Source organism: Podarcis vaucheri, assembly GCF_965113315.1.
Source record: "Podarcis vaucheri genome assembly, chromosome: 14".
Lineage (NCBI taxonomy): Eukaryota > Metazoa > Chordata > Lepidosauria > Squamata > Lacertidae > Podarcis > Podarcis vaucheri.
The window spans coordinates 12,151,310-12,174,427 of record NC_138752.1 but is presented as its reverse complement, the minus strand read 5'-3'; the positions used below and the strand labels follow the sequence as shown (position 1 = coordinate 12,174,427).

Below are 23,118 nucleotides of genomic sequence, written 5' to 3'. Positions count from 1 at the left end.
ATTTGAAAATGTGATAATAAGGGGTCGTGTAATTTGAGCTGCTCGCAGTTTCTTGGTTTTACAATCTTCAGTTCATTCCTCCACCTTTCCACATCTGTTTGCAATTAAAAACAACAACTCGTCATGAAAATCAATCAGTGTAAATGTCGCCTGGTATCTATACATTTTTGTATGCAATTCTGCCTAATATTCACAGCTTTGCAAATCAACTTTCCCAAATATAATACATATTCTGTGTTGTTTTCAATAACACATCCACGTATATCCACATTTTCCCTTTATACAGTGGTACCTTGGGTTACATATGCTTCAGGTTACAGACACTTCAGGTTACATATGCTTCAGGTTACAGACGCTTCAGGTTACATATGCTTCAGGTTACAGATGCTTCAGGTTACAGATGCTTCAGGTTACAGACTCCGCTAACCCAGAAATAGTCCCTCGGGTTAAGAACTTTGCTTCAGGATGAGAACAGAAATCGTGCTCTGGTGGCGCGGCGGCAGCAGGAGGCCCCATTAGCTGAAGTGGTGCTTCAGGTTAAGAACAGTTTCAGGTTAAGTACGGACCTCTGGAACGAATTAAGTACTTAACCTGAGGTACCACTGTATATGCATTCTATTACACATAACCTGGCTGGAGAAGTGATGCAAAGTTTGCAGAACTGCAGATTTCAAAGGCTGGCTGTATTTCATTTCATGTATTGCTTCAGAAAGTGCAGAGTACATAGGTTTCTAACCTGCTATATAATTTCTCCCCCTATAAACTGACTCTTTTTTTCACAATTGAAGAATAAGAATAAGAATATTATTAGAATATTAGAATAAGAATATTGTTAGCATGTCTGAAGGCCATAGTTTGCTGCCCCCCATATCATGTTGTGCTCATTGTGCAGAGGTAAAAGATCTCTCTTGTTCTCATTGGCAGGGTGGCATACAAAGGGAGCACAATAGTTAGTGAGTGCAGAGGGTGCTATAATAGAACAAGGCTGAGGGATTTTTTGCCTCAGTGGGCCAAATCCTTATCAGGATTGACCTTGCAGGGCAAATTGACAGGTGAGCGGGGTCACGCACCTGTCAATTACTTGACATTGCAATGACATCAGGTGATTTGATTTCTTGAAGCCTTAAGCTGGGACTTCAAGGCACCTCCAGGCAGCAAGACACTGCTAAAATGGTAGGGGGACCTTTGTTTTAGCAGGAGTTTTTATCATAGAATCATAGAATCATAGAGTTGGAAGAGACCACAAGGGCCATCGAGTCCAACCCCCTGCCAAGCAGGAAACACCATCAGAGCACTCCTGACATATGGTTGTCAAGCCTCCGCTTAAAGACCTCCAAAGCAGGAGACTCCACCACACTCCTTGGCAGCAAATTCCACTGTCAAACAGCTCTTACTTTCAGGAAGTTCTTCCTAATGTTTAGGTGGAATCTTCTTTCTTGTAGTTTGGATCCATTGCTCCGTGTCCGCTTCTCTGGAGTAGCAGAAAACAACCTTTCTCCCTCCTCTATGTGACATCCTTTTATCTATTTGAACATGGCTATCATATCACCCCTTAACCTCCTCTTTTCCAGGCTAAACATGCCCAGCTCCCTTAGCCATTCCTCATAAGGCATCTTTTCCAGGCCTTTGACCATTTTGGTTGCCCTCCTCTGGACACGTTCCAGTTTGTCAGTGTCCTTCTTGAACTGTGGTGCCCAGAACTGGACACAGTACTCCAGGTGAGGTCTGACCAGAGCAGAATACAGTGGCACTATTACTTCCCTTGATCTAGATGCTATACTCCTATTGATGCAGCCCAGAATTGCATTGGCTTTTTTAGCTGCCGCGTCACACTGTTGGCTCATGTCAAGTTTGTGGTCAACCAAGACTCCTAGATCCTTTTCACATGTACTGCTCTCAAGCCAGGTGTCACCCATCTTGTATTTGTGCCTCTCATTTTTTTTGCCCAAGTGCAATACTTTACATTTCTCCCTGTTAAAATTCATCTTGTTTGATGCAATAATCTGTTTGTGGTCAGGAAAGGGGTTGTGCTGAATCCCGCTGAACTGAGCATGTTTTACCCCCTCTCTCATCAACTGATTAGCAGGGGGTTAAATCCTGGGGAGCCGGCTGCACATGTCAGCTCTTCACAGAAACTGGGGTGTGCAGTCAGCACAGAATTGAACACAAACTCATCCATCAGCTGACATCACCCACTCTTTGAAATGATGTCACTTGATTGACAGGTGGGTGTGGTTTTGGGGAAATTGCCTCATAGGCCTCTGACAGGCCCAGAGTCTGAAGGTTCCCCACAGTGATAGAAGTCCCCATTCCCCATGCACCCCTTCTGAAATCATTTTCATTTCTCCTCTGGCTGCAGGCATAACTGCAGGCCATTGCTGCTGCTACATATTCCCTCTTCCTCAGTTAAAACGGAAGAATATTAAACTGGCCTTTTGTCGAATGCAGCAGGCATGTCTATGAATAGATTTCATTTTTGGTTCTTGGTATTTTATACGCAGCATTATTTTATTTATTTTTTAATTTTATTTTCAAACATGCAAATAAATACATAGCTAACAAATACATACATTGACAACTTCTCTAAAAGTCGAATAATATAAAAGTTAGAAACCATACATCTCAACGTCTTTAAAAAGAAAGATAAGGGGGGGGCAAACAAAAAATAAAAAATAAAGACAAGACAATAACAAAAATAATAATTCAATATGTATCTTCTGTTAGATACTATTCAACGCGATTCAGTCCTAGAGTAGCATTTTTTGTATGTAATACCTTTCCATATGGATTGAATCTCCATGTGTATTTTAATTGTTGTGGACTTCCATCTACCTATTTTCATCCTATGTGCTTTTTAAACATCTGAAAACCTGTATTTTCCTCAATGCAAGGGAATAATTCATTACTTTGCAAACCCATCAAATCAAGCCTCATATAAGCCCGTTCTAATGCGCAGGGATGAATATCTTTTGCTTCTACTTTCTAGAAAACCTGGACGCAATGATAGCTCTACAGACAAGAAAGAAACTCGAAAAGCCCAGCACCAAAAACAAGCTGCCATCAGGTATTCATTTATTCTGATATTGCGTTGCTTTTATAGCTTTGTTCCCAGTAGATATAATCAACTGCTTATTGCACAGCTGTCCAATCGATTTAAATAATAAAAGCCTTCTGTCGTGAAAATCCTATATTCCCTAGTGTAATTTGATTCCCATAATTTTCCAATTGCCTTAGTCTGGCTTCTTTGGCTTGGTTTTCTACCTGAGAGCTATCGCTCCCCAAAGCGCATAGCTGAGTAACAGAACACATGATCTGCTTGCAGAAGGTTCAGTGGCAGATCCTCAGGCAAGATGCTCCCAGTGGATCTTGGACACATCCACACCATAAATTTAATGCAGTTTTTTGGTCACTTTTAACAGCCGTGTCTCCCCACCAAAGAATCCTAGGAACTGTAGTTTGATCAGGATGCTGAGAATTGTTAGGAAACCCCACTCACAGTTGTATGATTCCCAGCACACTTGACAACTACAGTTCCCAGGATTATTTATGGGGGGAGTAATGCCTATATAGGGATGTGGGTGGCGTTGTGGGTTAAACCACAGAGCCCAGGACTTGCCGATCAGAAGGCCGGCGGTTCGAATCCCCGTGACGGGGTGAGCTCCCGTTGCTCGGTCCCTGATCCTGCCAACCTAGCAGTTCGAATGCACGTCCAATTGCAAGTAGATAAATAGGTACCGCTCCAGGGGGAAGGTAAACGGCGTTTCCGTGCACTGCTCTGCTTCGTCAGAAGTAGCTTAGTCATGCTGGCCACATGACCCGGAAGCTGTACGCCGGCTCCCTCGGCCAATAAAGCGAGATGAGCGCCGCAACCCCAGAGTCGGCCACGACTGGACCTAATGGTCAGGGGTCCCTTTACCTTTACCTTTTTAATGCCTATTTAAGAGGTATAAGAGCTCATTTCTGTGAATGGCCCCAACTTCTCATAGCTCACAATCCACAGTTGGCCTAACAGAGCAGGCAAGATGACTTTGCTTCAGGATGACAGTAGAAATCATGCAGCGGCAGCATGGTGGCAGCGGAAGGCCCCATTAGCTAAAGTGGTGCTTCAGGTTAAGAACAGTTTCAGGTTAAGGACAGACTTCCGGAACGAATTAAGTACTTAACCCGAGGTACTACTGTAGTTTAAATAGAAACACAATCTGCCTCACCAAATACAGATAGGTAGCCGTGTTGGTCTGCCATAGTCAAAATTAAAAAATTCCTTCCAGTAGCACCTTAAAGACCAACTAAGTTAGTTCTTGGTATGAGCTTTCGTGTGCATGGTATCTGAAGAAGTGTGCATGCACACGAAAGCTCATACCAAGAACTAACTTAGTTGGTCTTTAAGGTGCTACTGGAAGGAATTTTTTTATTTTGCCTCACCAAAGTGAGGGAAGCCAACCAGGTGGCTGCCATGCCTACTAAGACTGGGGACTACTCATTGTTGATGGGCAATTTCAGCCCCCACTCTCTGTTCTGAAGTTTCTTTATCTTTAAACAAGACTTGAAAAAGCCCTTTAAAGAGAGGGGTGTCCTCTGCAAAGTAGGGCTGTGCACACAAGATAAAGTTAAAGTGCCTTTAAAATGCTTGACTTCCCCCAAAGAACCTGGGAACTCTAGCCATGTGCTTTGACTACGTTCTAAATGCACGGTGTGTACACAGCCCTAATGTACTCCTGGCAGAAAGAAGTCAGCCAAACGGCGCTTCCAATTCCACTCGGTGCGTAAGGGTGAGCTGGTGCGCTTTCAGGAAATGATGCGGTTGAGATGATACAGGGAAACCTTCTGCTTTCAACCCAACCCCAACCCCCCCCCCCCCCCGCAGACAAGAGCACCGAAGAGGCCGACAGCACAAAAGCCGCAGCAGCGAAGATGGAAAAAGAATACGAAATGCTGAAGGATTCGACAAAAGCCGAAGAACAAAACACAGGAAACGACGAGGAGCCCAAAGGTAAGGAGAGGTTCCTGTCCTTGCTGCTGCCATTGTCAGATCCAGCCCCCGGGGTTTTTCCGGCATGTGTCTTCAAAACCTTATGTAATAAAATTATTGTTGTGGCTGGTTGCCAAAGACCATACATTAAAAAAGCCCTGAATCCTTGTCTCTTAACAGCGGCCGACGAGATGCCTCTGGGAAGCCTAGAAGCCGAGCCTCAAGGCACATCCCTACCAGTATAGAATCATAAAAGAATATAATTGTAGAATAATAATAATAATAATAATAATAATAATAATAATAATAATTTATTATTTATACCCCGCCCATCTGGCTGGGTTTCCCCAGCCACTCTGGGCGGCTTCCAAAAGAATATTAAAATACTGTGATACATCAAACATTAAAAGCTTCCCTAAACAGGGCTGCCTTCAGATGTCTTCTAAAAGTCTGGTAGTTGTTGTTCTCTTTGACATCTGGTGGGAGGGCGTTCCACAGGGAGGGCGCCACTACCGAGAAGGCCCTCTGCCTGGTTCCCTGTAACTTGGCTTCTCACAGTGAGGGAACCGCCAGAAGGCCCTCAGCGTTGGACCTCAGTGTCCGGGCAGAACGATGGAGGTGGAGACGCTCCTTCAGGTATACTGGACCGAGGCCATTTAGGGCTTTAAAGGTCAGCACCAACACTTTGAATTGTGCTCGGAAACGTACTGGGAGCCAATGTAGGTCTTTCAAGAGGCCATCTAGTCTAACCCCCTGCAATGAAGGAGTCACAGCTAAAGAATCCCTGACAGATGGCCATCCGAACTCTGTTTGAGAACCTCCAATAAAGGAGAGTCCACCAGCTTCCAAGGGAGTCCATTCTACAGTCGAACAACTCTTGCCATCAGAGAAGGTTCTTGCTAATGTTTAGTCTGAAGCTCCATCAGTTTGGGCCCTACCTGCGGGACCAGCAGAAAACAAGCTGTCACCGCCCTTCAGATATTTGAAGATGTCTATCATATCACCTCTCAGTCATCTCTTCTCCAGGCTTAGACATCCTCAACGCCCTCAAGTGTTCCTCATAAGGCTCGATATCCAGACCATTTATCAACTTGGTCACCCTCCTCTGCTTGTCAATATCCTTCTTAAATTGTGGCACCCAGAACTGGACATGGTACTTGAAGATGGGGTCTGACCAAGGTAGAATAGAGTGGAAGCGGGTGGCACTGTGGATTAAACCACAGAGCCTAGGACTTGCTGATCAGAAGGTCGGTGGTTCGAATCCCCACGACGGGGTGAGCTCCCGTTGCTCGGTCCCTGCTCCTGCCAACCTAGCAGTTCGAAAGCACATCAAAGTGCAAGTAGATAAATAGGTACCGCTCCAGCAGGAAGGTAAACGGCGTTTCCATGCGCTGCTCTGGTTCGCCAGAAGTGGCTTAGTCATGCTGGCCACATGACCCGGAAGCTGTACGCCGGCTCCCTCGGCCAATAAAGCAAGATGAGCGCCGCAACCCCAGAGTTGGTCACGACTGAACCTAATGGTCAGGGGTCCCTTTACCTTTTTTATTACTTCCCTTGATCTGTACAAGATACTTCTGTTGATGCATCCTATAATTGCATGAGCTTTTTTTGGCTGCTGCATCACACCTTTGACTGAGCTCAAAGTCTTCCATGTCAGGGTGGGACTTTGCCTGGAGAACAGCAGTATCAACTGGTTCCAACCCCTTGCCTGTGGTTTCCATTTCTCAGGTCTGACTGGGCAGCTGTCAGTGCCCAAGCAACGACATGAGGCTGTTGCAATGAGTAAATGGCCTCACATATAGTACTGTGCTGAGTTCCTAGGAGAGCAAGTCACAAACGTGAACAATAAATCAGCCATAAGATTATCACATCAAATGATTGATTAATGCTTTTAGCCCTAAATAGAAGGAAACAGGAAAGCAATGTTGAGCCTCTGGTCTAAGCAACGCAGTATAACTGGGGTTGATATACTGAATTCGGAGCAATTAGCGTCCTTTATTTTTTCTTTCAGGCTCCGAATGCTACTTTTGCGACCTAAATTCAATACATTCAGTGCAGCACTATAGCTAAAGATTTTCACCTAATTGCATCTATCCCTTTTTAAGAACGTAAAATCATTAGGGAGCTCAATAGTCTGGGCCGGGCATATTGATTGGTCTGTAACATGAGAGGTGCTGTAAAAAACCAACGTCTGCAAGTCGATTTCCAGCGCATAATGCTGCCCGCTGAATGGCTCAGAACAAAGTGCCCATATGATGGATGAGGTGGAGGCTTTCAACATCCCTTCTCCACATCACCACTTGCGCAAACTTGTATGTAGTGAATGGCTAAACAGAAACTTGGCAGTGATGTCTGATCTGCGATTTTGACGATGATACAATTTATTCCCTGCCCTCATACAAAAATAATGCTCCTCCATTTGCAGGTGTCAGGAGTGGGGGGCACTTTGACCAATCTTTTGGGAGGGGTGTGTGCAAAAAATAATAATCAGCTTATAATTGCAACAGACCAGGGGTAGGCAGCCTAAGGCCTGGGGGCCGGATCTGGCCCAATCGCCGCCTAAATCCGGCCCACGGATGGTCTGGGAATCAGCATGTTTTTACATGAGTAGAATGTGTCCTTTTATTTAAAATGCATCTCTGGGTTATTTGTGGGGCATAGGAATTCGTTCGTGTGTTTTTTCAAAATATGGTCTGGCCCCTCAAATGGTCTGAGGGACAGTGGACTGGCCCACAGCTGACAAAAGTTGCTGACCCCTGCAACAGACCTTTGTTGTTGTGTTTCCCTTTCTACTCGGTTTTATAACCCTTGCCACAAAAATGTAGCTGCATCCCTCTTGGTGGTTGGTGGCTGGCGGCCACAATTTCTCTCCCTCACTTTATCCAGGAGACATTCTAGGACATTCTAGGTTCCCAACTTGGTGCCCTCCGAATGTTGTTGGACTCCAGATCCCATCAGACCCAGCTAGCACAGCCAATGGTCATAGAATTGTAGAGTTGGAAGGGATCACAAGGGTCATTTAGTTCAACCCGCTGCAATGCAGGAATCTTTGGCCCAATTTCAGGCTCTGGTGCTTGATGGGAGCTGCCGTCAACCAGTTAGAAGCAGTTTCCATTCTGGGGTGGAACTGCTATGCAATTTTTGCAGCAGGTGACTCGCTGTTGCTTGCAGAGAGTTAGAGGTGGCAGGGAGGTCATCGTGGTGCAAACGTACCCATAAGAGCAAACTGGCATGCCTGCTGGCGAGTTTGCCATGTGCTGAACTGCCCACCAGCTTGCACCTTCCCTTTCCGCTCCCAGTAAACAACAGCGACTCATCTGCCACAAAGTTTGCATAACCTCTTTACCCCACTCAGCAAGTAGCTTCTGCCAACAATATCTGGAGGGTCTCGTGCTGAAGAAGTCTACTGTGGGATATTTGAGTGGGGGGATAACAGCTGCCATCCCCCCCCCCGAATGCCCCAGAACCACACTCCACCCAGGGAATTCTGAGCAAAACATAGTGGCCATTGAGAAGACCTATGCAACTCTCTGCCCTCAAAGCTTCAGTCACCAAATAACAGGCATTTGCGTGTTCAGACCCAGAAACCTCCCCCCTAAATAAATTCACACATGTCTCAAATTTTGGTTTGGTTTTTGGCAGAATTTAGGCCACAATTTTATTGATTACAGAAAGTGACTGGTTGCATAGGTTCGGGTTCGACTAGCTCCCTGCCATGCAGGTAGCGCTGACCCAGGTTCCAGCATAGGTCAGCCAAGGGTGAACACCTGGATAAGCGGAAAGCCGGGAACAGGCTAACTCCGCCACCCAAATATCCCCCTGGACTCAGGCACGGGCACAACCCCCTCTCAGGGGTTGACCAAACCATCGAGTCCCTGGATTCCTTTAACGGAATACCCTTCACATAAGGATGGCAAGAGCGTTCTCCCATCCCTGTCACCTGAACCATAGCCTACCCGCAACCTTACAAGTTGTGATGATTTGCTACGTGGCAGGCAAAACCAAAATGGCAACAGCCAATCAGCCAAGTGGGGAAAATTCCTGCTGTGCCCCTGTCCCAACGACAGACGACACACAACGGCATAGCAAGGTCAAGCACACAGCCCTAAAGTAGGGAGAGGTGGGTGGGTGTTCCGAATGCAAGCACTGAAAGACGAAGCTCTGGGTCACGTGCATGGGCATAAATAGGTCCCTCAAACTATTTGGACTGTGTCCCATTGGCCAGATTGCACCCAACTTCGAGGGACCTACCAATCAGGTGTTGTGGCTGACCAATCGTACTCACCCACAACACAGGGTGTCGGCTGTCCAGGTCTCACCACAATACATGCCCTCTTTAAGGGAGGACCCGATTCGTGAATAACTGCTTTTCTTTCTTCCTTTTGAGTGACTGTCTTGTACGCCAGGATCAGAATATTGTTAATTTGTTGAAACCATAGATTTATTTTTTTAAAATATATATATATGCAAATTTCATGTATGCAGTCTACATCCTAATTAAGCAAAGTTGACAGAGTTAACCAGAATACCATACGTATTTCAAATGATTTGCTACGGGTCGAGACTAATTATATATATTCTGCTGCCAATTGGCTATGCATTTTAATAGCAGCAACCCAGGAATTAGCCTTTATTTCTGGAATAGCAGGTTTGACATCTGCTGGCGGAAAATTGACATAAAAACCAAAAGATCCTCCTGGGTGACACTGAAGCGGTAAATACATACTTTATTTAAAGCTAATTCACCACATATGTTCAACTCTACTCCCATTTAATTCACAACCCCTATTGAATTCACTGGACTTGCATGATAATAAATCGGAGGGAGTTGGGCTGTTGCATTCTTCACCATAGCGTGGTTTTCTATGCTCTTCGAAACAAAAAAAAAATTATCCCACTGCTAGCGCTTAATTCACCTGTTCTTCAAATTACCGGCTCTTGAGGGAATGAGCCACACAGACCAAATGGGACCAGATTTCATCTGTGAAGCTCCAGCAAAGTTAAGCGATCAGAATCCATTAAACTATTATATTCCACTGGAGACCACATTAGGTTACCTTTTGTCCTGGTTGCCCTGTAGACACAATGACTCACGGCAGTATAGAATTTTAAGCACTAATTTAAGTCACGGCTCCCACTATTCTTTCTCCTCTGTTTCTAACGCCCTGTCTGTTGTCTGCTGCCTGACTCTTTCCTTCTCTCTTCAACTTTGCATGCTATGGCTTCACTTTCTAAGCAGCTCCTGCTCCCATGCACATCTGTGGACTGCACTTGTGGAGAGCTGATAGAGGGGAGCCGATAGGGCTGTTATGCTCAGTGGGAAGAGCACTGTTGCACTGAGGTCCCACCTGCAGACTTCCTAGAGGCATCTGGTGGAAAGACGGGCTCCTGGCCTGATCTTGCAGGGCTGTTCTTCTGTTAAGGCTCTCTGTTGTTGTTGTTGTTGCTGCTGCTGCTACTAATCATAATTATTTTATTGTTTATATGCGGCCCATCTGACTGGGCTGCCCCAGCCGCTCTGGGCAGCTTCCAACAAAATATTAAAAATACAATAAAACATCAAGCATTAAAAACTTCCCTAAACAGGGCTGCCTTCAGATGTCTTCTAAAAGTCAGATTGTTGTTTATTTCCTTGACATCTGATGGGAGGGCGTTCTGCAGGGCAGGCACCACTACCGAGAAGGCCCTCTGCCTGGTTCTCTGTAACTTCACTTCTCACAATGAGGGAACCGCCAGAAGGCCCTCAGAGCTGGATCTCTGTGTCTGGGCTGAACGATGGGGGCAGAGACTGGGCTGAGGACATTTAGGGCTTTAACGGTCAGCATCAACACTTTGAATTGTGCTCAGAAACATACCAGGAACCATCCTATTTGTGGGTGGTGAGATTGGTGGGGGAGGGAGCATTCTCCTGAATATTTGGGATGGGAGGATGGTAATTCTGCTGCAATTTGGATGGTGACAAAAAAAGAAAACTCAGAAAACTAATCAGAAAACTCCCTGGGAAAATTGCTGGCTCACATTACACCCAACATGATACTAGCAATGGTCAAATAACCAAGGTCCTTGGTCCAAGGAGCATCTTTAAAAACTGGGCATGTGGTGGGGACATGAATCTTCAGGATGTCTCCCCTCTTTCCCATGATTTTACCTTCTGCGCAACCAGCAGCACATTGTTCCATGGGGGTAGAAAACTGAAGATGTCCAGAAAGTCAGTCAGTCCATCTGCACAGCTTTCAAGACAAGAACAGGAGAAGTGATCTGAATGGCTGCTAACTGCTCCAACTGACTGGGCTTTCAGCTTAGCCAGAGATCCTTTCAAGCAGCTCACCTGGCCTCCGAGGAAACAAAACATTCCCCAGGATTCCACAGCTGGCTGTGAGGTCAGAGTCTGGCCAAGAACTGGAGCCAATGGGCTCTGGGCTCCAGGAACGCTCTCTCTGCCAGGCCCAGGGCACCACTGGGCAACCTCAGGCAGCTGCCAAGCGTCTGACCCTCCTTCTTTCCCTCAGAGAATCCCGGGCACTGAAGTTTACCTCTCACAGAGGTATTCCCAGCAACTGTACAAGAATAAAAATAGTTTACTTATACCCCGCCCATCGGGCTGGGTTTCCCCAGCCACTCTGGGTGGCTCCCAACAGAATATTAAAACAGAATAAAACATCAAACATTAAAAACCTCCCTAAACAGGGCTTCCTTCAGATGCCTTCTAAAAGTCAGATAGTTGCTTATTTCCTTGACATCTGATGGGAGGGCGCTGCACAGGCCAGGCGCCACCACCAAGAAGGCCCTCTGCCTGGTTTCCTGTAACCTCACTTCTCGCAGTCAGGGAACCATCAGAAGGCCCTTGAAGGTGGACCTCAGAGTCCGGGTAGAACGATGGGGTTGGAGACGCTCCTTCAGGTATACTGGGCTGAGGCTATATAGGGCTTTTAAGGTCAGCACCAACACTTTGAATTGTGCTCAGAAACGTACTGTGAGCCAGTGCAGATCCTTCAAGACCGGTGTTATATGGTCCCTGCAGCCACTCCCAGTCTTGCAGCCACATTCTGGATTAGCTATAGTTTCCAAGTCACCTTCAAAGGTAGCCCACACACATCACATTGCATTAGTCCAAGCAGGAGATAACCAGAGCATGCACCACTCTGGCAAGACAGTCCGTGGGCAGGTAGGGTCTCAGCCTGCATACCAGGTGGAGCTGGTAGACAGCTGCCCAGGACACAGAATTGACCTGCGCCTCCATGGACAGCTATGAGCCCAGAATGACTCCCAAGCTGCGCACCTGGTCCTTCAGGGGCACAGTTACCCCATTCACAAGGGCTGTGTTCTCTCTGCCTCCACTGCTGGAGGGAGTATGCCTCTGAATGCTGGGGATCATGAGTTGAAGCACACGGTTGCATTGAGGTCCTGCTTGGGGGCTTTTCATAGACATCTGGTTGGCCATGTGAGCAGAATGCTGGAGTAGATGGGTCCTTGGTCTGCCCCAGCAGGGCCTTTCTTGTGTTCTTATGCTCTTAGTGATGACATTGGTCCAACCAAAAGGCCATGGTACAGCCAGAGGCAGGATGGGCAAATGAGGAGGCCCTGGGTGGACTGTGGCACTGAGACCCATCTCAGTGTTGCTCCCCAACCCATGCTGCAAGCTTAAGAACAGTGTTTGGAACTGACTGGTTTGGTTTAATAAATTCACCAAATTAGTTCAAAATTCTCTGAACTATCCCCGAAAGTAGTTCCTATTCTTGCCGAGCGATAGGAGTGTGAATTAGTTAATTTTAGGGGTAGAACTTAGAATGAGTTCATCTTCCAGTTCATTTTCTTGTATGTGTGTGTGTGTGGGTATTTGTTTTGTTTTATTATTGAGACTCTTTAGACCTTTAAGCTTAAAATAATAATTTGGGGGAGGATAAATTAAATTATATAATTTACATTCCACTTTGTGTGTGTTTTGACGTTTTCTTAGTCTATATTGCGCAGCAGCTTGTAACATTCTGAATGCTGATTTTTTTGGGGGGGGGTGCATGCCAAGGGTTATGTGGGTAAATTTGAACTGACTGTGAACCAAACTAGTTCTTTTCGTAAAGGAGCAAATATGAACTATGATGTTTCCTTTTGTTTTTTTTTTTTTTAAATAAAATTTTTATTGGGTTTTCACATTTTATATAGACAAAAACAAAAACACAAAAAACAAATAAACACATAAACAAAGAAAAAAAAAAGGAAACAACAACAAACATATATACTTTCCCGAAGATATTATTTCCTAACCCTGGTCATTGACTTCCCCCTACCCCCTCTCTTGCATCCCCATTTCCAAATTTATGTCAGCAAATTGGCATTTCCCTGTCCTAATATTAGTCCTTTTATAAAAGCAAACAAAATTAATTTTTTCTAAGTTGGACCTCAATTCCCTTCCATCGATTTCCCATTTTGTCTTGAATAATGATCTTTTTAACCAAATCCCATAATCATGAGTGTTGTTAGAACTTAATTTTTCCCTCCCTCCCATCCCCGGTTTGCGTCCCTTCCCAAAGCATGTCCAAAATAACAGTTCTTAGCCCGGGTTCCTCACGTCCGAGGCCCTCCAGTCTCTTTCAGTCCCTCTCCGCCGGTCTTGTTGGTAACCCTTTATGCCAGTCGTCACATCTCGAAGGAGTTCTTTCACCTTCAATCCAAAGTCTCTTCCCATATTTGCAAACAGCTGCTGAAGAGTTTCCACAAGGCATGAATCTTGAAGGTAATCAAAGTCAGAGTCTATGTGGAGGCCCCAATTATATTTCTTTATTTTAAATTCCTTAATTTCATAGATTCCCAGGGCCTCCACTTTCGTCTTCTGCATCTTTCGTGGATTTATAGTAGATTTACTCCAATAATCTCCTTGTTTGTATTCCACAGGCGTCAGCTTCTGCTCAGTATTTTCCCACATCACTTCTTCTCTTTCTTGTTTTGTCTTCTCCTCTGCTTTTATTATCATTTCTGGTTCAGCTGTGGATTCTTTCTCATTGAGGTCCTCTTTACATTCAGCAGGACTACTTGTTTCAGAAGTCAAGGTCATCAATTGTTCACTCATAGCCGTAGTCTGCTCTTGTAAGATTCCAACCAAATAAAACATCCTTTCGATTTCTCCCAGTATCTTTCCATCCACAGCCATTGTAATTCCACAGAATTCCCTCTAGAGGGAATCTGGTTACTTAGTATTCTTTTCCCCAACAGTCCTCTGTCTTGTTATTGTTTCTTTATTTCCAACAATTTTAGATCAATTGTAACTCTTTTTAATCCAGAGGTAACTTAGGTAGCAATTTTCCACTATTAACAGTCCGTTTGCCAGCTTTGACAGCTGTCAAACTCTGCACTTCTTAAACCAGCTCCAAAGCAGGACGCTCCCGGGCCCGGGAGGGGGGGTTGTTTACAACAGAACATAAAACATCCAACACTCCTCTCTCCTGCTCAAAATTTCCAAATCTTGGAAGTTACTGTCTTTTTTTTAAAACTCACCCTTTACAGGGTAGGCACTCCAGCTTAGTTCTTTTTTCGTTGCTCTAGATCGTCTGCAAGGTAGGGGGTGCGGACTTCCTTTTAGCACATCCCCCGATCGTCTCAAATTCAGTGGATAAATTTCTTAAAAGCCAAGTCCAAATTACTCACGGGTTGTTTTTTCAGCCGAATTTCAAGGAAGGAAGTCAGCGCTCTCCGGTCATGGCTCGCGGCTTCGCTCAGCAGAGGTAGCGATGGACTCTCAGTGCCGCGCCACCCCCCGTATCCCCTCCGCAGCCTTTAAAAAGGCTCTTCGCGAATCAGGGGGGGCGCTTAAGGCACCCGCCGAGTCTTCAGTCCGCAGGCATTCCGCGCCTGCGGTTTTAAGGGTCCCCGTGTCGCCGGCACGGCAAAGACCCGTCCCCTGCTGAGCCGATTCCCTCCGGAGCTCGGAGGGAATCCGCCATTCCCAGATCGCGTCAACCCCGGAAGTCTATATGTGTGATGTTTCCTTTTGGGCACATTGAACTTGAACTAGAGCTAGTTCCTTTTAAAATGTACCTTCCCAAATTCTAATGATAGATTGTGTTCAAGACATGCTGTAATGAATCACTGCATATAAGAACAGTTAGATCTACTAGTCACAGTTTTCTCAGTTCTGTTTGTTTTTCCAATTGTAAACTCAGTACTCCACATTTCTACAGCAATTTGCTTCTTTTAAAATCCTCATGAAAATTTTTCAGCATTTTTGTAATGAAACATGTTTTTGTATGCAGTTCTGATTCACGTACAAATTTATACAAGCAATTTCTCCTAATCTGATGCATTTTTGTATGTTATTTTTCAGGACCCACCCTTTTTATTTCATTTTATTGTAATACGTTTTGTTAAAGTTATAGTCCTTAAAAGTTATTTTTAACATTGTGTTTTAGATTGTAGTAACCTGCCCTAGGAACTTATGGTGAAGGGTGCGTAATAAATGTGTTGTTAATAATATTAGTTCATTTTTATGCATAACTTCCCCCTAAAATAGGCCTTTTTGTGAACATTTCGTTTGGTTGGAGAACTGCATCATAAAATTCATATACAGTGGTACCTTGGGTTACATACGCTTCAGGTTACAGACTCCGCTAACCCAGAAATAGTACCTCGGGTTAAGAATTTTGCTTCAGGATGAGAACAGAAATCGTGCTCCGGCAGCACGATGGCAGTGGGAGGCCCCATTAGCTAAAGTGGTACCTCAGATTAAGAACAGTTTCAGGTTAAGAAAAGACCTCCAGAACGAATTAAGTACATAACCCAAGGTATCACTGTAAGTGTGAATTTCGAAGGATAGTTGTGTTTTAGATCTCAGATTGGAAAGTGGATTTGGTATATTTCGCTTTAAACGAGAACCAAAATGATTCCCACCCCCATCTCTATTTGCCTATAGCTACCCTGAATATTTGGACTTGGTACTAAATAATTTCATTTCTCTTTTCTCTTTCTCTTGAAGGGAAAGCAGAGGCATATTTGGAAGCCATCAGAAAGAACATAGAATGGCTAAAGAAGCACAACAAGCAAGGAAAGAAAGAAGGTAGAGTGGGAGAAACTCTTTTGTGATTTTGAGCCCGGGGCAACCGCCCCTGTGCACACCTCACACTACGCCACTGACTCTATGGGCTGATTTGCTGGCATAAATAAGAAACATTCCTTTCAAGAAATGAAATTAAGGTTGTTCTCTACCTACATTTGTACAACGGAAATTATGTACCATGTTATTTACATATATATATATATATATTTATTTACATATATATATATATATATATATATCACACATACATTGAAATTCAGTTTTATACATTTCAATAATTTTACATTCATTTTAACATTTCAGAACTTGACTTCCTTCCCCCTATTTCTATGGTTCCATAAATTTATTTTTTAATATTTTCTGCATATCCAAATTAACTTAATTTGCTCATTTATTCATCTACCTTAAATATATATTCCTATAAAACTGCAGGTTATTACAATAATCCTGCCAATGTTCTTATCTGTTTACAGTTTTTTTTGTAAATATTCCATAAACCATTTCCATTCTTTTATAAAAAGTTTGTTATCTTGATTTCATGGTGGGGGTTTTTTAATTATATGCAGGTAGATAGATGGTTTAATTTAAAGAAAAATAAAGAAAATTATCTCATACATTGATAGTGTCGTCCTAGGCATGCCTGCTCTGAGCTAGGCTCCCTTGAGTTCAATAAGGCTTACTCCAGGTAAATATGTATATAGGATTGGACTGGAGGAAGGTTTATCAGGGCAATTTTCCCACCAAGCTCAGCAGGTCCCACCTGCCTGAGTTCTGGCTTACAACCAATCAGGGGAAAGGCTCTGCCTGTCATTGACTCCAGCTCCACCTACCGTTTGGTCTCCCTCCCTTCTGCCCTACCAGACCCAATGGGAAGCAGCTGTTGCTGTAACATTGCACCCTAAATAATTCTCATTTCAAGGTACTGGGCTGCCAGCATTTAGATTTGTATTGTTTTTGCTGTTTTGCATCTGCCTGCAGACTTAGGTCTCCGTGCTCCACAAACATTTGACCACAGATCTGTTGCACAAACATTAATCGTTCCATTAAACAAAACTGGAACAAGATGAAATTAAAGACTTGAGCACACAATTCTGAGAATGAAGTGTGTAATATTCGTATGTGATGCTAGTGTAGATTCGTATAGAGTTAATGGAAGAAAATCTGAAAGGAGACTCAAGGAAGGGAGGAAGGGGAGAGCGATATGAGATGGCACAGCAAGTACAAACTTGGCAATGGTATTTGAATTATTAATCTGAAAAGCTCTGCGATCGCGCCTGGGGAAATGGTACAACAGTGGTCCTTAGGCATCAGTGTTAATTGAGACAGCAGATGGGAAGATATTGCTGTTTTTTTGTTAATGTGCCCATTACGATACTTTTCCACCAAACTTAACAGAGATAAGCGACATGCTTTGTCTGTTAATTATTAGAGTGCCGTGAAACATATTTACCAAATTAGCCGTAATCTGCAAATTTGCAAAGACCTTATTCCACATATATTTGCCCCTGTCATCTGGAATGTTGGGCCGAATGCTGCAATGAATGTGAACTAAGTGACAGGGTGGCCTTTTTCACATTCAATTCAGACAAATGAACTGAGCAATTATCCGGTTTCTCTAAACGGCCCTGGAAAGCGAGTGCTGTGAAATGTGATGGCTTGGTCATTATCTTTTGTGTTTGCAGATATTTTCACAGTACGCTGATCTGAATATACAAATTGAAGGGGAGTCCTACAAATTTCTAGGCTGGAAATTAATGTAGGGTTACATCCCACATGCTGCATTCACCTGTCATGGGAAGCCAGACTGTGGCTTACAGAGACTGTGCAGGTGTGCTCTGAAGAGGCGTTTGCAGGGCAAGATTTAGGTTTGATGAGGCCCTAAGCTACTGAAGGTAATGGGGCCCTTTATATGTCCAGCTGTCCTTTGTCAACAACAAATTGTCACTGTTTTTGTGTTGAATATATCCTGTATATAAACCACATATATCTAAACCACAGACCCTAGGACTTGCTGAGCAGAAGGTCAGTGGTTCGAATCCCCGCAACAGGGTGAGCTCCCGTTGCTTGGTCCCTGCTCCTGCCAACCTAGCAGTTCGAATGCACATCAAAGTGCAAGTAGATAAATAGGTACCACTCCGGTGGGAAGGTAAACAGCATTTCCGTGCGCTGCTCTGGTTCGCCAGAAGCAGCTTAGTCGTGCTGGCCACATGGCCCAGAAAAACTGTCTGCAGACAAATGCCAGCTCCCTCAGCCAATAAAGCGAGATGAGCGCAGCAGCCCCAGAGTCGTCCGCGACTGGACCTAACGGTCAGGGGTACCTTTACCTTTACCTATATGCTATATGGTAATTTATGGACCCAATAGGTATCTAAAGCCCTTTGCACATGCAGAATGTAGGCACCCTATATATAGAAATGAGCAAACCAGTGATATTTTAGGGAGCAGGCTAGCAGGAGGGGCCCATTACTTACATCATAGGAGCCTACACAACACAGAACACTGTTGCTGTATGTAGGTTTTATTTTGTTTTTTATCTTATATTTTGGAAATGTACATCCAGCTTTTTTTTCCTTTAATTTTTTGGGGGCCCCCAAGAGAGTGGGGCCCTAAACTATAGCTTGTTTAGCTTATACATAAATCCGGCACTGCCTCTTCTGCTCCCCAGCTCTTTCAGCACAATACATCACAACCTCTAAGTCCAGGTTTGACTTAGTGTGTCACCTGGACCCGGGATCCTGAATAAAGTCTCTATCCCTCGACCATCAGGCAAAATTAGGCTACACGGTGTGGTTAAGGAGTTGAAGCTTAACCACCATCTCTGGTTTGGACAATGGTTGAAGTTTGGCTTCGCTGCTACACTGTGCTGTGCTAAAAGAACTGGGAACTTCTAGAGGCGCTAGGAAACCGTCGCAAAAACTTTTTAAAACCCTCCCTTGGCAATGAAAACGTTATGTTTACTGGGAGAAACTGACTCAGAGGAGGCTTGCTGCATGAATCCTTTCTTGTGTTCCAGATTACGATCTTTCTAAGCTGCGAGACTTCATCGACCAGCAAGCCGACGCTTACGTCGACAAGGGCATCCTGGATAAAGAAGAGGCAGACGTGATCAAACGTATCTATGGCAGCCTGTAAAGAGCAGGAAAGGGGACGTCTCTTGAAGCTGTAGGAAATTCTAGCCGAGCTTCACCCACACCTAGTACAACCTCCTTTCTCCCTGCCCTCTCACCCCAAGATTATTAGAAAGTATTCTCTGCGTTGTACTGAATTTCTTCCAGGTGAAAAGCCTTGGTTCACAACCCACTATGACTGCATCTTCATTTTCCCCTGCACATCAACCATTCCACTTAAGGCAGGGTTTTTTTGCTGCCCACTTTCTAGTCAACAGGGTAAAATGCTGGCATCATGTTGCCGTTAGCCTAATTTTTGACATCCTCTAGGGAAGGCGGATGCTTTTGGAAAATATCTCTTCCCCCTCACGCCCAGCATCCGCCAACTTGTTCCACCATTCAGTGGCTTTGTAGAGATGCCACTCTCTGCATTTGCAAAGGGCATTATTAGGATGAGAACGATGCAACTAAATATTAAGAAATCTCACAATCGGGTTCCCATTTGTCGTTCCTATTCTTTTGTGTCAAAGATGGTCCCGTTTGAATTGGTATGTCGCCATTTCCTCGCTGTTTGGTGCATTCTGTATTGTGTCCCTGTCTGTGTGCCACTGAGTAGCTGCTACATGTTCGACACACTGCATCAAGCCTTTAAAGTAGATCTTACAGGGAGAAGGAGCTGTTGTGTCACGGCATTGCTATGGTCAGGTACACCAGCAATGTTGTCATTAACACACCTTCATAGTTCTTTAATAAGTGTTATTTCTCTGCATGTATAAAGAATGGAATTCTTGATGTGAGTAGCCTAATGGCACATGTAAATAGCTGTTAATTTATGAGGAGGAGGAGGAGAAATTTAAAGACAAAGCGTTTGAGGAACCTAGAATTAGAAGTGTGCTTAGGATGAGAGGTGTCAATATCAATATAGGTTGCTCATCACTTCTGCCAGTCAGACCATGCAAAGTTTTGAACTTTTGGCCTGCATCGAAGGAAATTGCTGTTATACCCTCAAGCTTGTTGGAGATTGAATGGCCATTTAGCAAAATGGACTGTATCCAGTGTTAGTCCTACTCAGAGGAGACCCACTGAAGTTAATAGGCATGGCTAACTTTTATGTGTTAAGTTCTGTGGGTCTACTTCAGGGTTTCCCAAACTTGGGTCTCCAGCTGTTTTGGGACTACAATTCCCATCATCCCAGACCACTGGTCCTGCTAGCTTGGAATGATGGGAGTTGTAGTCGAAAAACAGCTGGAGACCCATGTTTGGGAAACCCTGGTCAAGTTGAATGCAACCCAGTGTTTTCCAAATGTCTAAGAGATGAAGCATACTTTTATCAGGTCTATATCCCTCTTACACCTAAGCAGATACAGTTATGCAGTGTGTGGGAAGCATGTCTTTTTAAAAAAATAAAGCTTAAATGAATTTTGAACGTGCCTCCAAATTGCCCTAGGCATGCCTGTTTCCAGTGACACATGCAAAGAGACAATGATCAGCTTCATCAGAGGACAGGCTATTCTGCTGCCGCTGCCTCAGGAATAGCTGAATGATCCAATCACATATCCTGAATTGTTGTGACAGAATAATCTGCCCTTTCAGAAGCAGAGATTGGCTGGGGGGACGGGACTAAGACCAGAGTTGGATATCATGCAGAGTTGCAGCAGGCAGCCTCTTTTGCAGATGGGGATTTGGAGTCCAGGGGGGACTTTCATGATTTCACTACTTACCAGTAACTCCTTGTGTTGGTTCTACTGTGGTATGTTGTGGCACACAGCTTTGGGGAACAACTGATTTACCATAATCATGACTGTAAAAAGTGGGAAGAAGAAACAACAATGCAATAAAACAACAACAACACATGGGCTTTCCAGTTGTGCAAGGGAAATGGCTTGATGAGTATTAAAAGAGAGAAGAAATAAGTGAGAAAAGAAATAAACATTCCCCCCACCATGAGGAAAGGTTACAATATCTGGGGCTTTGGAGTTCAGAAAAAATGTGACTAAGGCAGGACGTGATAGAAGTAAATAAGATTCAGGTAGGTAGCTGTGTTGGTCTGATGCAGTCAAAACAAATTTAAAAATTGTCCAGTAGCACCTTAGAGACCAACTAAGTTTGTTCTGGGTATAAGCTTTCATGTGCATGCACATGAAAGCTTATACCCAGAACAAACTTAGAAGTAAATAAGATTAGACATTGTGTGTAGAAAGCAAAATAGAGACATTTTCCCTCTCTCCTTTTATAATAATAGAACCTATGGGGCATTGAGTGAAGTTGACTGTTTGAAGAATCAGGGCAGACAAAAGAAAATACTTCTGCACCCAGTCCATTCCCCTGTTGTAGAAGAGAAAGTTGCCACACATTTTAAAGCCTTCCTGGGATTGTTGCAGCTATGAGTAGAATTCTGGCGACTACTTTAGTTGTGTAGTGGTTTGCATGTGCTAGACACTGTGCAGACCACACATGTGGGGCTCCAAAGAGGACTTACTGTACCTGGAAAGAAAAAAGGAATGGGGAAAAGTGGGGGGGGATTAGAGCTGTGTGACCCACGTGTGGGTTATTAACAAAAGAATTGGCTGGATGCCTGGCTTCAAAACATGGGGTTTAACACACTCCCCAGCGGAGTTTAAAACAGCCAAAGAGTTAAGCAGCAGTATAGCATGGGAACATAGGTTGTTTTCATATCCCATTTCGTCTGCTTACTGTGCTTGCACCTCTCTCTATCCCTACAGACTACACACTTAAGTAAGGTTAAAATACTTACCAAATCAAAAGTTCTGATTCATGTGTTGTTCCATGCGACCGCAAGGAGAACACAAGCGGAATACTCCTGGGTACAAAATACAGAAAGGTGGTTTCAAGCAAGCAGTCTGAGGTTGGAGCAAGCTCAGGCAAGTCCTTCCTGGTTGGCTACATGGTGCAAATAGAGTGAGAGAAGAGAAGGAGGAGGTGAGATGGTGTGGTCTGAGTCTAGGAATAGACCTCTCTGATCTTAACCCCTTCGTGCATTAACTAGCACTCATTCATAGTTATGGCTGACTGCAATTTCCCACTAAAAGAACAGCTAGATGGCAATGGTCAGATGACAGTGTGGCTGGGGTTGCTGAAAAAGTTAATTTTGAGAAGATACATAAAGGGAATAGGGAGTAGCATGCCAAAGAGGGAGAGGAATGTAGCTCAGATACAGGAGGTGTAAGAGGCTCCCCATTTTAACCAAAGATAGATATGCGTAGGAGCAGGAGTAGTGACAAACAAGCTTTTGCATAATGGGCAGAAAAGAAAAGAGTCTAATTTTGAGTTTAGCAGAGGAAGGCAGAAATAAGAGTGGGTTTTAAAGAGAAGGATGTGGGATGATGAACTCGATTGCAGATAGCTATAGGGCATCATTTGAAAGATTTAAGGAGGTGATAGGAGGAGGTGGCATTAACCACAGGATGCTAGATGCAGGTAATAGTTTCACTAGTCATATAGAAAGAAACCGATCTAGCCTGGAGGTGCTGGAAGCAAAAAGCAGAATTTGCTTGCATTTTAGGTGATGAAGGAAGGAGGTAAAGATGACCCCAGGCTTTCTTTCCAACAAGAGACTTGGAGATGTGTTGGAGAATTAGCAAGACTTGTACTAGAGAAGCAGATTTGCAAGTCCTTAGCGTGAAGGTTGTAGCAGAAGCTGTCGAGATGCAGAGAAGTTGTGTGCAGAGGAGGGGGAACAGAGGGATAAAAGGGCAAAGTTCTTTGTGGTTCCTACTAAGGAATAGAGAAAGAGGAGAAAGTAGAATAAAGACTGGTGGAAAAAACAAAATGGGGCTCCATGTATGGCGTTTCCTAGATTTGTCAGCCCAGTTGTGTGGAATGGATCCATCCCTGACCTAGCAACTTGCAAGAGCTGGCAGGAAACAGTCCATGCCATTGTTCTGACACACACTGAAGCACAGGAAGCTGCCTTGTACTGAGTCCAGTTCAGTATTGTCTACTCTGACTGGCAGCAGCCCCCCCCCCCCTGGAGATAC

The 23,118-nt window shown here is 44.3% G+C and overlaps 1 protein-coding gene across 1 annotated transcript in view; it reads left to right on the top strand.

Annotated features, from left to right (window-relative positions):
* SCG3 (secretogranin III) overlaps nucleotides 1-21,196 on the top strand; it is a 51,351-nt gene extending 30,155 nt beyond the window's left edge. The window contains exons 9-12 of the mRNA XM_082198644.1: nucleotides 2,987-3,064; nucleotides 4,865-4,990; nucleotides 15,933-16,013; nucleotides 19,027-21,196. Of these exons, the coding sequence (XP_082054770.1) occupies nucleotides 2,987-3,064; nucleotides 4,865-4,990; nucleotides 15,933-16,013; nucleotides 19,027-19,145 (404 nt within the window). The 3' untranslated portion in view covers nucleotides 19,146-21,196. The remainder of the gene's footprint in view (nucleotides 1-2,986; nucleotides 3,065-4,864; nucleotides 4,991-15,932; nucleotides 16,014-19,026) is intronic.
* Nucleotides 21,197-23,118: the final 1,922 nt, after the last annotated feature.